At 34.2% G+C, this 17629-nt stretch overlaps 1 protein-coding gene across 1 annotated transcript in view; it reads left to right on the forward strand.

Moving 5' to 3' along the window:
* Nucleotides 1-3104: 3104 nt before the first annotated feature.
* LOC106873214 (cell division cycle 5-like protein) overlaps nucleotides 3105-17629 on the forward strand; it is a 29702-nt gene continuing 15177 nt past the window's right edge. Inside the window, exons 1-10 of the mRNA XM_014920460.2 lie at nucleotides 3105-3301; nucleotides 5791-5894; nucleotides 8162-8323; nucleotides 9071-9195; nucleotides 10012-10108; nucleotides 10502-10552; nucleotides 12571-12647; nucleotides 14267-14370; nucleotides 15714-15793; nucleotides 16477-16552. Coding sequence (XP_014775946.1) covers nucleotides 3257-3301; nucleotides 5791-5894; nucleotides 8162-8323; nucleotides 9071-9195; nucleotides 10012-10108; nucleotides 10502-10552; nucleotides 12571-12647; nucleotides 14267-14370; nucleotides 15714-15793; nucleotides 16477-16552 — 921 coding nt within the window. The 5' untranslated portion in view covers nucleotides 3105-3256. The remainder of the gene's footprint in view (nucleotides 3302-5790; nucleotides 5895-8161; nucleotides 8324-9070; nucleotides 9196-10011; nucleotides 10109-10501; nucleotides 10553-12570; nucleotides 12648-14266; nucleotides 14371-15713; nucleotides 15794-16476; nucleotides 16553-17629) is intronic.

Here is a 17629-nt window from a genome sequence, read left to right on the forward strand (position 1 = left end):
TCAAACCGTCCAACCCATTGCCAGCATGAAAAACGGACGTTAAACGATGATAATGATGCAAGGATTAGGATGCATGTACAGTCTGCAAGGGTGACAGAAAACTTATGAGGCCATATTCTGTTGAATGTGCAATGTTCACCTGTATGAACGGTGGAGCACAAATGGTCTAAGATAGTATTAAGGTGATTAACCAATGTGTCTAGGAGAGAGAACTGAACTATTCCAGAGAAGTGTGTGCTTCTGTGCAATCAGAAGGCACTGAAAAAAAAGAGTTCTGCAACATTTGCAGAAAATCTCTTGGCAAGGGAGAAGGATCTGCTCCATTAATAGACAACAGAACAGGTAAACTATACTTTTGGCATTATTTTAAAATTTTTGTCTCAGATTAGTAATATCCAGAATTGGAATCAACAAAAGTGATGAAAAAAAAGGTGAGTGAATCTAACACTTCATATTTTGCTAGTTCAGAAGAGCAGCAACTGCTATGAATGACAGACAAAATATGGTTAATAGTTACTGCATGCTGTGAGTAAATGTTTTGTCAATGTCCTGGGAATATCCATAGATACAATCTACAATGTTTGCATTTGCATCAGTGCCAGATATGTGAATAGTATTCTATGAAATACTTTATATATGACAAGCAACTTTACAGAACTGAAAATGAAACCTTAGGTAGTGTTTTAACTCTCAAGAAACAGTGCGTCCTTTTAAATATGATTTTGTCTGTTTAGAGATCATCATAGAAAGGAAGGCATAACATTTGTAGAGACAAAAGTTTAAATTAGAAATTAATGAGGTTTCAATATTTTAAGTGTATCCAACATAAGTATATGTTCTGATGCTCTTGTTTCTGTTAAAAGATGTGTTCAGGAGCTTTACTTACAAACCAGTGAACATCTGACATGATGTCTAGGCAGCTGACATGTAGATGACATAACACACATATGCGAAAGACTATGGAAGAGAGGTTTTGTCCTTACTAGACCTGTGATACTTGTGGTAAAAGATTTACAACACAATTTACATTTAATTCATCAGGAACACACTCACACTCATAAAGAACCATACCTTTGTAATATTTGTGGTAAAATGTTTACACAGTGTGGTTCATTAACTTCTCAAATATACATTCATATTGGTGAGAAACCATATCACTGTGATATCTGTGGTAAAACATTCTCCAATAATTGTGATGTATCTTGTTATAAACATACTCACACAGGTGAAGAGACATACTATTGCGATATTTGTTGTAAAACATTCTTTCACGGGAGTAATATAATTTATTAGCATACACAGGAAAGAAACCATACCATTGTAATGTCTGTGGTAAATCATTCTCATTTGTGTGAATGCGTATATGAGATGTTCAAGCACTACTTTATGTGACTATTTTACTACAGTTTTATGACAATGGTATGGTTTCTCCCCAGTGTGAGTATGTTTATAATCATTTAAATATGTAGTAACGTTGTGCGCATGCGTAGTCTCACACATGCGTGGAATTAAACAAGCAAGCTTTCCCGCTTAATTCTATCTCTTTCTCGGTTGGCCGGCCATTAACAAGGACGTGTCAAGCAGTGTCTCCAACATTCCAACCTGGAAACAGTCTCTTTACGTGTATAGCTGTCACTCTCCATCTTTCGGACTTACACTCGACAGCTCGCTTACATCTACATAACAACGTCCCAACAACTATGCTCACACACACAGAAGCTGTAACAACAAGAGCTAAAGATGTATATATTTACCACCTAAAATAAATGTTGTTTAAGTTGATAGTCTGGAGTTCAGCGTTCCGTTATATATTCGTAATTTTATATAGGAAGGTCAGGTATACATCTAATGATGTATAACCAACTTTCCTATAAATATGTACTGTGAGAAAATGTTTTACTGCAGATATCACAATTATATAGTTTTTCATTTGTATAAATATACTTATGGTAAATTAATTTACACATATGTGAGAATGATTTACCACAGACTTTATCTGTGAGACGAAATTATAGAAATATAAACATAATCCTTCTGAACTGTTGATGGGCAGAAAATATGGTGGAGAGATACCTGATGAACTGTTTCACAGGTTATTAATTGCTCCTCCCCACCCCCAGAGAAGCACCTGATTTTCTTCCCTGTTCTATAGAATATCCAAAATGTTTTAAATCCATATTATTTTGAGAATTTCAAGAAACACCAGCATAAACCTTTTCACTCTCAATGTTATATTTCAAGGAATTAAGATTGTAACAAATAATTATAGTCAAGTAATACACTCAAGGCAAGTGAGGAACTATTCACTTTTAAAACACTGTCTATTACTTCAGAAGTGGAAGGGAAACAGCTGATCCTGTTCTTTTTTATTTTGTTTTTTGTTTTCTTTTTTTAAACAGGCCTGATTGTCCAAATTGTCTCTCTCTTATTAAGGCAGAGGGTGTAATTTGAGGGAGATTTGGTAGGCACATCTGACAAGTTGAATAACCACATAGAGACTTCCATCCTTGTTGATGAGTGGCAGGTAGAAGGATTCATCAAGTCTCTAGAGTCCCTTTTGGTAAAGTATCAAAAAATGTATCTATAATTTAGGAGACAATAGAACTTATAGGCTACATGATGCATGAAAATTTTTTACTTCAGTTTCCGTTTACCAAATTAACTCAGGCTTTGGTCGGCTCGACGCTATAGTAGAAGACACTTGGTGCCACGCAGTGGGATTGAACCCGGAACCATGTGGTTGGTAAGCATGCTACTTACCACACTCTGGCGCCTATGTATTGTTGACATAAGGGTCAAAACTGCCTTCTTTTGTAATTGGTGCACAATGCCGAAGGTGCTACAAGTGCGTGTGTGTGTGTGTGTGCGCGCGCGCGCTCTTTCCTTCGGAAGCAAAAATTTATTTAGCTAAACATTGCATATTTCCTCGGAGAGAAAATAAGAAATAAAGTATTCATATTTCTTAGTTTCAGAAATTGTTAATGTTAATAATGTGTACTAACGTTTGTCATTTCTTTTAAATTAATACCTTTTGTTTATTTTTATAGCGCATTTGGATGTCTAATCAATAAGATTAAGATAAAAAAATAATTGACAGCCGGATATTTAATTTACAGGAGAACTTCTCTCATCGACACCGTTGTTCTCCTGTCAATGGTAGACATTATTGCAACCAGCAAGTTTCCCTGAATTCTAGAAAAAGGATTGCAAATTTACAATTCTCTAACGTTGCAGTACTTTTGTAAAACCACCAACCATGCCACGTATTATGATAAAAGGTGGTGTTTGGAGGAACACGGAGGTAATTTTCATATTTTATTTCAACAAAGCATGTCGTTTTATTTAATACATCTCGTTGTTTTGTGATTATAAGCCGCTTCAGCTCGCTTAAGCTGCTAATAAATACCCTTAGGAAAAGCTTGATTTTCACTATTTCCCTTCCCTACTAGGCTTCCAAAGATATATTAGAAACACCTGAGTAATATTAGTAATATTAGTAATGCCTAACGCAGGTTAGTAATATCGACTCCAACGGATGAAGGACACAAATACGTTGTCTTTGTGAATACGTCGCCACCTGAAATCTTGTTATGTTAAGAACAAATTATCAGAAGTTTCATGCATCACTTCTTACTTTTCACGCGTTACTCCATACCTCTGTGATAGCATACGCACACACACACAACATTCAATCACTGAGATCGACAAAATGAAGGGTGTAGTTACCATAATTATTTGGAAGTTATTGATAGTCACAACAGCTGCCATTTAAAATATAGGTGCCTGACAACGTATGGATTAATGATGATCGGAATAATATCACAACACTTCGATCACAAACACAGGGAATCATTTAAGGCTGTGACTTTTTATTATTCCACAAAATCCATTGGCTCCGTCGACATCTTTAACCCTAACTAATGTAAATGCCTTCCTTATAAATTTTTAACTATTTGAATTTTACATATCTAAAGCGAAAGTTTCTTAGGTTTCATGTCTATGTAAAACTCGATTAGTTATTGTCCTGATATTGCAATAAGTAGTTGTTGAATCACTTCCTAAAAAGTGATTTTGAATCCCATCTAATTGGAACCGCTTGATGCACATTAATTGATATCTTCATTAGCAACGAAATGAAGGTTTTGTTTCTTAGGGTCCAATTTCATCTGTCCCGTTAATATTTGATATCGTCAAGTTTTCGGAGAAAGTAATCTATGACTTTCAATTGTGTTGCACATCCATTTACCTTTAAAACACTACATCTGTACCTATCACATATCAATGGATACTGTCGGATACGAATAATAAATCGGCATTTTAATGTTGATTAAAATTGTCTGCAGCGTTGAATAGGTTTTAATAAATATGAAGTCCTATGTTTTTATATATTCTTTTATTAGTTTCAAGTGTTCGGTTCTGGCTATGCTGGAGCACCTTATACATGTGTCTTCACTTTTTTGTTATTTATTAGTATTCTTCTTAAAAGTAAGGAACTGGCTTCTAGCAAAGAAGCAAAGGCTCCACCACTGGAATTTGGATAACAATAATGATGATTATTTCGTATCAAACTTTAAGAAAGTCTTACGTATTTTTCCTTATCTTGCAAGTTACTTGGTGACCCTGCCGGTGCTGGTGCCACGTAAAAGCGTCCAGTCCACACAGTAAAGTGGTTGGTGTTAGGAAGGGCATCCATCGATAAAAATCATGTGAAAACAGACGCAGCATCCTAGTGTAATCTTCTACTTGGTTGGCTCCTGTCAAACCGTCCAATCCATGCCAGCATGAAAGGCGGACGTTAAATGATGATGATGATTCATGTTAATCATTTTCTTCTTGTATTTGAAAATCTTAGTTTTTCAAGATTGTTGCTTAAGTATTTACTAACATAACCAAATTTACCAATGTTTATTGGCGTGAATGTGAATTAATAATCAAAGTAGAGGAGCTGCAAGTTTCAAAGCAGTTGCCTATATTATTCTTCTCACTGATTTTATTAGAGATGTTCATATCCACAGAGCAGCTAACCTTAATGACTTTTCTTTGGTGTGCGTGTGCGTACATACATATGTGTGCGATCAGAGAAGCTTTTGCACTTGAGCTACTATGTGTATGTGGTGGTAAGACAAATGAAATGAAGAAATAGATTGGGAGGAGTTGTGTATGTGCAGGTGGGTGCAGTTTTGGGTTGGTAGTAGAATGGGCAGATATAATTTATACATATTGGTGTGTATTGGATATTAGGTTCATGCTTTCATTGCATGACAATCAAACCTGAAGTAATTGTTTATTGCTCCACAAATTTATCATCATTGTCATCATCATCATTTAATGTCCGCTTTCCATACTAGCATGGGTTGGACGATTTGACTGAGGACTAGCAAACCAGAAGGCTGCACCAGGCTCCAATCTGATCTGGCAGAATTTCTACAGCTGGATGCCCTTCCTAATGCCAACCACTCCGAGAGTGTAGTGGGTGCTTTTACGTGCCAAGCTCATAAAGCCAGTTGCTTGCATCAGGGGGATGTTAGCTAAGCCAACCTTGGAGTACCAGTATTACAAGGATCATTCCAATAAAATCTGTGACCTATACAACTTTACTCAAATGTAGACAGAGCAGTAACAACCGGTTTATTATAAAATTTGAATTAAAAAGCTATCATGGACTCAAATGCCAGAGGTAAAAAAATGTTGCCCAGTAAACTCATTTATCAGTAAAAATAAATATTAAAATTGTAGGAATGATAGCAAAGTTGAAATATTTCTTTAACACCATCTTTGAATGTATTTTAGGATGAGATCCTTAAGGCAGCTGTTATGAAATATGGCAAAAACCAATGGGCTCGTATTGCTTCATTGCTACACAGAAAATCTGCAAAACAGTGTAAAGCAAGATGGTGAGTCAAATAACTGCTTTTTTTAAATGAAACTTTTACATTGCATTTTTGTAATCTAGTCTGTATTCTAATTTTGTATTGTCAGTATTCTTTTTAATTATTATCTTTAATTATTTTCAACTATTTTTTCAAGCATTTACTCATGAGATTTTAGGCAATGATCATGACCTTTGATGTCCCTCTCAGGCTGTTGGGATTTATTCCAGTGATGCTCCTACTACCACTACCACCTAAATATCTGCAAGAAAAAAAAATGTAGCTGGGGCAGAAACCAGTGAAGTGGGGGATCTAATGTGCACAATAAACTGATTTGTAGAAAGTAGTTTTCAATTCTTGAAGAATTTTATCAATAAATAGCTGTAACTGCAAGTGTCATGAAGCAGGTAATGGATCAGAGGTGAATCTTCTCTTGAGCAAAGTGCCAGCCTATCATGGATAGCATTTTCAGATTTGATATCCATTCTTCATAACTGAGAAATGATGAGCTACATAGGACTAAATATCATACATAGAGATACAGTGAAACAACTTGAGTGGATATGAACTCACAATCTGTGAGTTAGTCATCCAACTTAACCTTTTCGTCTTTACTTTTGTAAATTATTTCAGTGACACTTGCTGGATTTTGTGAGACATTTAACTATTAATATTGCCTGTTTTTCAATTCCAATTTTTCCCCACTGGTTTATAGAAACATTTTAATTTCATTAGTTGAAAACTTTAAACTAAATAAAGAAAAGAAACTAATTGGAATTGACCTTTTCATCTCTTTGTACAATGTTTTAATTAGTAGGCAGTCTATTTGTATTAGAGTTGTTATTTCTGCTTGTTAGGAAGGAAATAGATTGCTGCTTTGACAAGAAAGTAAGAGACTCAGGAGTAGCTTTTTTTAATTAATTGTGATTTCTCATCACCTTTCCCAGTCTCCAATTTGATTTCAATGTTCTTTAAGCCAGGTCATATATGTTCATATAGTAATCTTTGTTAATCAAAATGTTTTCATGTTATTACAAACTATTTACATTTTCCTTCAGAATTTATAGATCTTGAAAAAACTGATAAGTATTTTATATGATTTTGTATTATTCAAATACTTCCAATTGACCATTATGTCATCTAGAACATTGTCATTTATCTATGCATTTATTGTTGTGCCCCCAAAATAATGATTATCTCAGACATATTCTTTAACCCTTTAGCATTTAAACCAGCCATATCCAACCAAAATATTCTCCTTTTTTTTATGTTCAAACTGGCCAAATCTGACTTCTCACAACTAACTTGCAATGTCATTCTAAACAAATAAACATCATTGAAATCTTGAAGTTAAAAGATAATGCATGATTAATTCAAGACAAAGTGAATTGACAAACATTGCATTTGATAAAGGAATCTGAATGCTAAAGGATTAGATTAATTTTTCTTAGATTTATAAAACTGGATTTTTCTGTAGGTGGGTAGGTCTAGTCTTACTTTTGGTTGCTTTACGTTTTTTCTTCATTGTTTGGATAATATCAAAGTTCTGGCATATGAATTATTTATTTTGATTATTTTGAGTGCCAAACAAAATGCCATGTGGTATTTGTTTCAGTTCTTTATATTCTGAGTTCAAATCCCTCTGAGGTTTAACTCTGACTTTCATCCTTTTGGAATTCAGTAAAACAAAGTACCAGTCAGAATCAAGGACTGCTGGTATTGACTAACTCAGCCCATCAGATTTCAGGTCTTGTGCATATGCTAGAAACAATTATTATTCTAAGAATTCTATTATTTAGATGATAAGAGGTATAAGTAGAATCTTAGGGCTTTTCCTGAACCAGCAATAGATCTATAGTTTCATTTAAACATAGATTCATTGTTTCCAGTTATTATGTATAATTGAGCATTATTCAGAATCTAAACTACTGTTACCTTAGTATTTACAGTTATAAGTATTCTTAGTAAATTTTGTATCACACAAATCAGTAAATATTCTTTACATTTTTTTTATTGGGGGAGATTTAGTATCTGTGTTAAAAAGCTGGATTACATATTTTAGAGTACCTGATTCAGTGTTCCAAATACCATAGTTGTGTTTAAATTTTACTTGGTTTCACTTCACTTTTCATCCCTTTGTAATCAATAAAATTAGGAATAATGGTGTCAATTCAATTGAATTTAAAATCTTCAAAAAATGAAACTAATATTCTAACATTATATGCAATCTTTTGTATTTCTAATTAATAGTGTAAATTTTTCTTTGTCTTTATTTGAACTGGCTGTAATAGGTATGAATGGTTAGATCCTAGTATCAAGAAGACAGAATGGAGTCGAGAAGAAGAAGAGAAACTTCTTCATTTGGCAAAACTAATGCCAACTCAATGGCGAACTATTGCCCCTATTATTGGTCGAACTGCTGCTCAGTGTTTGGAACACTATGAATATCTGTTGTAAGTATCTTTTATTCTCTTCCCATCTCAGTTTACATTATTTGCTTTCATATTAGGATGAGGTAAATTGAAACATTTGTGTACAAACTGTTGGAGCATTTCCTCTTTCAAGTTCAGTGAGAAGGTAAATTATTTGCAGATAGGTGAACTGAATAATATGATTTCATCAGAAAATTTAAAATGGAAAAGGAGACTGGTTTTAATGTTTCAACTATTGAGAGCTTTTCAGAGCTGAAAGATTTTCATTCACTCAAAGATACATTATTACCAATTATGTGCTCAAGCATTATTCAGATTCTAATATAATGTTGTTACACTTGCATCTTTTTCAAAAGTTTCTTGCTTTAAACCTCACAACTGCTATTGTTCCTTGTCTAGCTTGCAGATAATTTTTTCTTTTATTTATTATAAATGAATGCAGAGTTAGAACAAATAATCTCTCTCTCTCTCTCTCATTGTTCTTAGGTTAAACACACTTTCATTTAGGTAAATTAAGTCTTCAATTTTTAATGAATAAATACAGGGTCAGCAAGCCTCTCCATGTCTTTGGTTTGCTATCCAACACCTTTCTCATTCAATGTATACCAAGTTAAGAATACACTACATCTTTATTATTTACAATAAAATAACCTAGCCTATTTGCTCAACAACATGCAGTAGAGTATGTTGAGACATGTCTTGTTCAATATCCTTTCCACCCATTACTTCTGCTGATGCTATTATTAAGGAAAAAATGATTTTTTTCAGAGATAAAGCTCAAAACCGAGATCAAGACAATGAAGATGATCCTAGACGTCTTAAACCAGGAGAAATTGATCCCAACCCGGAGACAAAACCAGCTCGCCCTGACCCTGTGGATATGGATGAAGATGGTAAGAAGAGACTAATATTAATTCTTTATACAGTTGTGAGAATGAAGCAGTGGTTGCAAAATTAAATGCTTAGCTGCTAACTGCAGGGTTGTGAGATCAAACCCTGTTTCAACACCACCATATTATCACACCAACTAAATTCTTCTGAGTGAAATTTGATAAATGGAAACCAAATGGGAACATATTGGATGGCCTGTACTGGTAATTCAAAGGATCAACCTTGTCATACACATTGTGTCACTTCTGCTTGAGAATTTTGTTAAGGTTCCATCTTTTTGGAATACTCAGCCATTTATGTGCTTTTATAAGGATGAATACGTAATCCAGCTGATTGGTTGATTGAACAGCTGCAAAACTGATGGTGGGGCCTTTTTATTTACTTTTTAAATGGCTATGTGATTAAAACGTTCACTTCCCAGTCAGGTTTACTGTAGCCCTAGTCTGACTAAAGCCTTGTGAAATTGAAAGAAGCTCATCATTTGTGTGTGTTTGTATGTATTTACTTTTGCACTTTTCTGAAAACCACTTTGCCATAGGCAGTTGATGTTGATATTATTTCCCCTATCAACAAATCCTCCACTGGCTTTGTACTTTCAAAGACATGTAAATTAAGAGATGCCTTACTTGAAAAACAAGTAAAGATTAGTGGTGAGAAGTGCATCCAGTTATAAAACAATGGCTCAATAAAATATACATCTAACCCATGCTGGCATGGAAAAATGAACATAAAAACAAATGATATGAGGCATGAGTGCATGCATAAACTCACTGTGATATTGTATTTTCTCATCTCTTAACCATATTTCTTATTAACAGAACTTGAAATGTTATCAGAAGCTAGAGCTCGTCTGGCCAACACTCAAGGTAAAAAGGCTAAAAGGAAAGCTAGAGAAAAACAGCTAGAAGAAGCTAGGTATGACTTGAGTTTTGTTTTTATATTTCTTCCCCAGAGGTATGGTTAATAAAGTGTGAAATATGGGCACTTAAGTATCATTAGAAACATAGCACTGTTGTTAGATAATTGATAGTTTCATTGTTGTTGTTGAATATGGCAGTTTAACTGTTAAAAATATTGTCCGTAAAGGTATTTTATACAAACTTAGAAGCCTGAATATATTTACAGCAAGACACCTGTGCTAGAAAGAATGAATTAGAGATTAGCCATAAAACATAATAAAGCTGTTTTTTTGTGTAAATTTAAATAATTTCTTTTGAGTTCACAACTAATTCATTTCTAGATATTTTGGGTCTTTTGGACATTTTTTTTTTTAATAAATTATGATAACAACTGTTATTTCATTCTCAGGCGCTTGGCAGCATTGCAGAAGAGACGAGAATTAAGAGCTGCTGGTATAGAGTAAGTAAAAACTATTAAATTTATATATGTTTTGGAATAAGGTAGATTTCAGTTACTTACATTCTTCTAATCTCTATTTCCATATATAGATATATAATTTATCAGCAGTGCAAAAGTGGTCAGCTGAATTTAGGAGTAGAAGGGTGAGTCTTGAAGATGACCCAAGGTCTGTATGTCCTGCAACTGCCACCACCAAGGAAAACATTATGTTCACCACTTGATGATAAATGACAGGCAATTGACTATAAATCAAATAGCCAATGCTATTGGCATATCCTGTGAGAGAGTTGAGAATATTCTGTAGAATGAACATGGCATGACAAAGGTTTCTGCTCAGTGTTTGAGGCACATCCAGCTGGTTTCCTTGAACGTTCTCTAACCCAGGATGAGTGTTGGGTTAAACACTTTGGGCAAGAGACAATCCATGCAGTGGAAACCTCCCTTCTCACCTGCTCGAAGGAGGCCAAAGTCATTTTATCTGCAGGGAAGGTGAAGGCCTCAGTTTTTTGGGGGTGCAAAAGGCATTGTGTTTATCGACTATCCTCAAAAGGGCCACACCATGAATGGAGAGTACTATGCCAACTTGCTGAGGCAGTTATGAAAGGCTATCAAGACAAAACGCCCAGGAAACCTGACAAAAAGGGGTCTTGCTTCACCAGGACAATGCTCCAGCACATAAGTCCTTGGTCCCAATGGCTGCTGTGCATAACAGTGGCTTTGAACTGGTTGATCAGTTTCCTTATTCTCCTAATTTGACCCTATCTGACTATCATCCATTCCCCAACATGAAAAAAACACTTGGCTGGGAACCAGTATCACAGTGATGATGATGTCATATCTGTTACTGATGACTTTTTTGACTAACAGGATGACAGCTTCTTCACCAATGGGATCCAAGCACTGCAACACCAACTGATGAAGCATTTGAACTGTAAAGGGACTGTGCTGAAAAATAAACCTCATTTGGTCACATTCCATGAAAGTATCTTAGTTAGCCTGTGAACTTTTCAGTTGACCCTTGTATATCATATCTGGAGTGCTGAAGTTGCTAAATGTTCAGCATCTACACTATTGGTCTACTTTATTAATGTTGACCAATATTACTAAGCATTATAAAATAGTGAGTTCACCAAATAATCTAGATCTAAGACTGAACTATTCCCACCTGGTTCTTTACTTTATTGTGTGCAATTTAGACTAATTTACCCTTTTTTCTTGTGTGATCCATAGCAACTGTCCTTAGCTATGGTGTTGCTTTGCCTCATACCATGATTGAGAAATCTTATGATCAAAGGTATTCCAGCCATGATCATCTCTTCTTTTCAAATACATATCTAATATATTCATCTTTTTTTTTTCATCTTTTTTTCAAAGAAGATAGGGTGAGGTTTAATAAATATGAGATTGCTGTTTTAACTGGTAAAGCTACCACAGACAGGCTTTCTTTAGTGGATATTTTAACATGAGATATATATTGCTTTAGCATGCTATATATATAATGCATAAGGTATTAATAGTATATAAGATATAAACATTAATGTATAACCAACTGAAACTCAATTTCAATTATCAATTCACTGTTGAAACATTGCAATAAAATTGTTGTAAGTTACATCAAGTAATATATTACTATTATTATGTAAAATCAAACTAACAAAATACTGAAATATAACTAAAGTTAGATATAAATATATTATTGCTGGAAACAATTATTCTTTATGAATCCACTATAATCCAAAAGCTAAAAAAGAATTTATTAAAGATATGTGATGGTGGCAGTGTAGTAAAAGACACTTGTCCAAGGTAACACATAGTGAAATTGAATCCACAATCATGTAGTTGCAATGCAAGCATCTTAATCACATAGCCATGTATACCACAATTTGGCCAAATAGAATTTGTGAATGTACCTGAATAAAGTCATTTCTCACACTGCTTTCATTTGTTTTGTCTTCTGAAATGTGTGAATTATAATTTTCTTGCTTATTTGAATTTAAAAAGATGATTTGTTCTTCCAGGATCAAACAAAAGAAAAAAAAGAAACGTGGTGTAGATTATAATGCTGAAATACCATTTGAAAAGAAACCAGCCCCTGGTAAGATTGTGTTAATAGTCTTTGTTATTGATAATGATGATTGTTGTTGTTTAGCTACAGGTCAACCCTGAAGAAGCAGAACCATTATCAGAGGTGCTTCAGCCGTGACTGTCCAATTAATGTTTCGGACATTATATATTTAAGACTACATTATATAATACATCCTGTATTTTTTAAGGCAGTAGTGTGTGATTTGAGGAGGATTGGGTTGCTATTTCTAACAAGGTGAATGACTGCATTGAGTTTCTCTTGTCTTGAGATGATGAGGGCTTATTATCTTCTGAGTGTTTTCCTATACTGAAGGGGTTGCTACCAAAGATCTGTACATTGTGTTTGTTTATTGCATATTAAGTTTGTGTAATCTATTGTCTTTCCTCCAGGATACATCAATGTAGTTTTAGATACGCTGTCTGAAGCAAAAATGGCCAACACACCTCTAATTATTGTTTTATTTCAACAGAAATGACCCAGCACTAAACAACTTGTTTTAATATAGATGTTACCAGATTTGTAATCGTTCCATTTATATGCTTTTCAGCAGGGTAGTTTGTAATACCCTATATACTAGAATTCAGTTAACTATACTTCTGTAACCTGAGAAGTAATTGGGTTGATTTCAATGTGTCAGAAACACTGGGGATGTCAGGCATCAAGTTACTGCTGATGAAAAGTAGATAGTGTTGGATTTAGTGTGAGAGCAGGGTTTTTAATGAAACTTTCCAAACTTTCACACTAAAATATGTTTATGAATATCTTCATTTCATATGCTAAGACTTAAATGAACAGTGCATTTTGTTGTGTTTTCTGGATTTAACTTGAGAAGATTTTTTTGTCAACTTTGTAACAGCACCCACCCTAAGCAGAATATTGATATATTCAGCCATGCATTGGCAAGAGAGCACAAGACATGTGTAACTGTGCCACCACCATATTAATTTGATAACTACATGCTCAAATTTTGAGCTTAATTCTCAAAACTCTGACTAGTGTTTATTCTACATGATTATGACTGTGTTTAAAGTGTTGAATGCCTACATTAGTAATAAACACTTTTAGTTCTTAGAGGTATATTTGTATGTAGGTATAGGGCACCTAAACACTAACAAAGAATGAACTAGTCAAAATGTAATAAAACTAAGAAATAAAAAAATTCTTACTTTTATTGTAGGAGTCATAAATCTTAAATTATATTGCTTTCCAGCTACATGATTCTGGATTCAGTCCTACTGTGTCGTACTTTGGGCAAGTGTTTTCTTTTATAGCCTCAGGCTGACCAAAGCCTTGTAAGTGTGTGTGTGTGTGTTTGGTCCCTACCATCATTTGACAACTAGTGTTGGTTTGTATACATCCCTGTAACTTAGCTGTTCAACAAAAAGAGACCAGTAGAATAAGTATCTGGCTTAAAAATAAGTACTGGGGTCAATTTGTCCAATTAAACACTTCAGTACAGTTAACCAGCATGGCCACAGTCCAATGACTGAAACAAGCAAAAGAAAGATAAAAGAACTTTAAAAATTTGCATATACTATACAACAACATGCTGACACAAATTAGCAATGTTTGACATCACCCTAAAGTGAGATAATTAATGATACTAATTTTCCTTTCTCTCTTTAAAGGTTTCTACAACACATCAGAGGAACACTACACTCCTTTGGATCCAAACTACAAGAGGTTACGTCAACAAAACATGGATGGAGAACTGCGTCGAGACAAAGAAGATGTGAGTATATTCTCTTTCCAGTTTCTATTATACTTAACTCTTTACCATTCATAATGTAAGCGTGTTAGATTTCTCAATGTAGTCTTACAAAAATGATGGAAATAAGAAAAAAATGACTTCCTTTGAAATTTGGTTTTGGTGTGGATTTCTCTGCTACCAAATCCAATTATGAGAAGTTCCATTAAATAGCATTGTCTTTCATAGGAGTCAAATTTTGGTAGTCTGAATGCTAAAGAAAATTTAAGTATTCTTAATATCTATGATGACTTAATACTTAATATCTACAATGACTTAATGTTAATGAGATTAAAATTTTCCAAACTATTTCCAGAGTATATATACCTATCCACTTAGATACAGGTGTGTAAAGATGAGGTTAATGTTGTGTATTGAACTCCTAGTGAATATATAACAAATACTGTACATTTGTTTAAAAAAAAAACGCCAGTCACATGGTATGCATGAGCTTTATGTAAACCTGTCTTTTTTTCTATATATTGCAATTAAAATAAACAAACATCAATACAGGATCACGGTTGTTGTTGTTACCCCTCCTCATACGTTCTACTGTTGGTTGTGCTTCCACTATGGCAAGATAGAAATTCACAGTCTACTACTATTTGATCCTTGTTCCTATACCTGTGCTTATGATACAAGCAAATTACAGAACTTGACAGTTAATAACCCAGAAAGTTTAGAAATGCAAAATATTTTGTCTCTCACCATGTTTAAGACACAATACAATTACTATGCAGAATTACAAACCACAATGTCCTTGCATTAAAATTCTGTAGTAAATAGTTAGTATAGCCTTGCTCAGGCATATTTGTTATTTTGCATATTTAGTGATAGAAAATATTTGGCTCTTTATCATATTCTTCTCTCTACCCCTTCTACTTTTGAGTTTCCATTCACCATAAATCGTTGGTTGCATTGCTCAACTACACATTTTTTGTACTTTCTTACCAATGCATCGCTAAATGTATTAATATTCTGCTTAGAATAAGGTCTACAAAGTTGATAAAAAAAGAAAACCTTGTTAAAGCCAGACAGCACAATACAGTAGGGTATAATTTGAGGGAGAATTGGCTGCTATTTCTAAAAGGTTGACTGACAGTATAGTGGTTTCCTTCAATGTCCCACAGCAGCAACAGTAGTAATATTAGTTGTACAAGTACATCTTGCCTTTGTTTCCATGTAAAAATGGATGCAAAATAAGGAAAAACGTTTTTGGCTGTAGATATTTTGTTGCTTTTATGATCAAGACAATTAGTTCTGTTTTATATCAGCTTACATAGCTGAATTTTTCTTTTAACTTAGCTGTTTTATTTTTTGTGTTTTAGAGAGAAAGGAAAAAAGATAAATTGCGTCAAAAGAAAAGAAAGGAAAATGATCTTCCAGGTGTAATATCCAGTCAAAATAAGTGAGTAAATAATTCCTTCAAACAGTACTTTATTTTATGATTATTGTTTTTCAGTCCTAGGTCAACCTTGATCTAGCAGACGTGATCAAAGACATTCCAGCTGTGACCATCCTGTCTTTTACTCAGATATAGTGTGTCTAAGACTATTAAAACTCTTCCATTTAACAGTACAAAACCAAGGGCTAAGCTTAGTTCCTGGTGATTCCTCATTTTTCTTCTCATCATCATCATTGTCGTTTAACATCCGCTTTCCATGCTAGCATGGGTTGGACGACTTGACTGAGGACTGGTGAACCAGGAGGCGACACCAGGCTCCAATCTGATTTGGCAGAGTTTCTACAGCTGGATGCCCTTCCTAACGCCAACTACTCCAAGAGTGTAGTGGGTGCTTTTACGTGCCACCGGCACGAGGGCCAGTCAGGCAGTATTGGCAACGGCCACACTCGAAATGGTGTATTTTATGTGTCACCTGCATAGGAGCCAGTCCATCAGCACTGGCAATGATCTTGCTCGAATGTCTTTTCACGTGCCACTGGTAACGATCACGCTGGTGCTATTTACGTGCCACCGGCACGGAAGCCAGACAGCTGCTCTGGCATCGATCGCGCTCTCTTTTATTAATCTGTCCCTTGTTGCTCATGTACAAAATCACTATTTTCATATTTTATTTGTCTTAATTCCAGCTTTACTGAACCAATAAAGAAACGGAGTAAGTTGGTCCTACCAGCTGCACAGATTTCAGATGCTGAACTTGAAGATGTAAGAAAATATTTTTTGATTTAACAAAAGTTTTGAAGACAGTTTATTATTTATGTTTTGAATTGATTGTAGTAGAAATGGTTTAAGAAAAAAACCCCAGAAAATACAGTTGTCTCAATATAAAGAGATGTTGTGTGCATAATTTTTTCCCCTCTTAAAATATGTTGGATGGAAGAATATTTGAGTGGTAGTTTTGTTAAATCCATAATGCTCAGATTTTCAGAGAAGACACAAGCAGAGAGGGAAATCCTTATCTTTTTCTACAAGGTATCTTGCATAGATGACACAGTGTAGAAATTAAGATGGTCAGCACATTTACATTGAAGTAGTTAAAATATGTATGGTGTATAGCCAGTAGATTGAGAAAAGTTCTCGTGGAAAAAAGGAAAGTTACATCTTAATAGTGAGAACAGGTTTCAGTTTTTATTTGTATGATGCAGTCAAAGTGTATTGTGATTAGCATATACATTTGAGATGGAGACTTAGTGAAAGGAAATAAAATCTGTTGTAATAAAAATAGAAAAACAATGAGAAGAATTAATACCTGCTCTTTATAATGGAGCAGGTATTAAAGTTATTTGTGACAAGTGATGGATTTTTCTAAGAAGAAAAAAAACCCTATTATTTTTTTGTGTGAGGCAAGTATATTATTCCAAACACGGAATAATGTACTATCCTATTTCAAGGCATATATGATCTTTATTTAGCAGTATTGACTAATTTCAACTGTTCATAGTTAAAATGTACTTGGCCATATCAAAATAGAAACTCAAGTTCCTCATTTCACTTTTAACTGCATTAAAGATGGCAACGGGAAAGGTTTAACTTATGATATATGGAACAATTCACTTATATTTTGATTGTATTATTTGCTGTTTAACAACAGTCATTTTTTTCAAGCTCTCTACAGTCAGATGGATGTGAAATATTGTAAATATATGATTTACCCTTAAACCACTAATCTGTGTCTGGGATTTACCATGAGAGTGAGATGAACATGAACATCACAATATTTTACACTGGAAGGGGTAAAAAAAAATTTATGCTTGTAAAATTTCAATTACAAAATGTTTATTT

The sequence above is a fragment of the Octopus bimaculoides genome, chromosome 2 (assembly GCF_001194135.2).
Source record: "Octopus bimaculoides isolate UCB-OBI-ISO-001 chromosome 2, ASM119413v2, whole genome shotgun sequence".
NCBI lineage: Eukaryota > Metazoa > Mollusca > Cephalopoda > Octopoda > Octopodidae > Octopus > Octopus bimaculoides.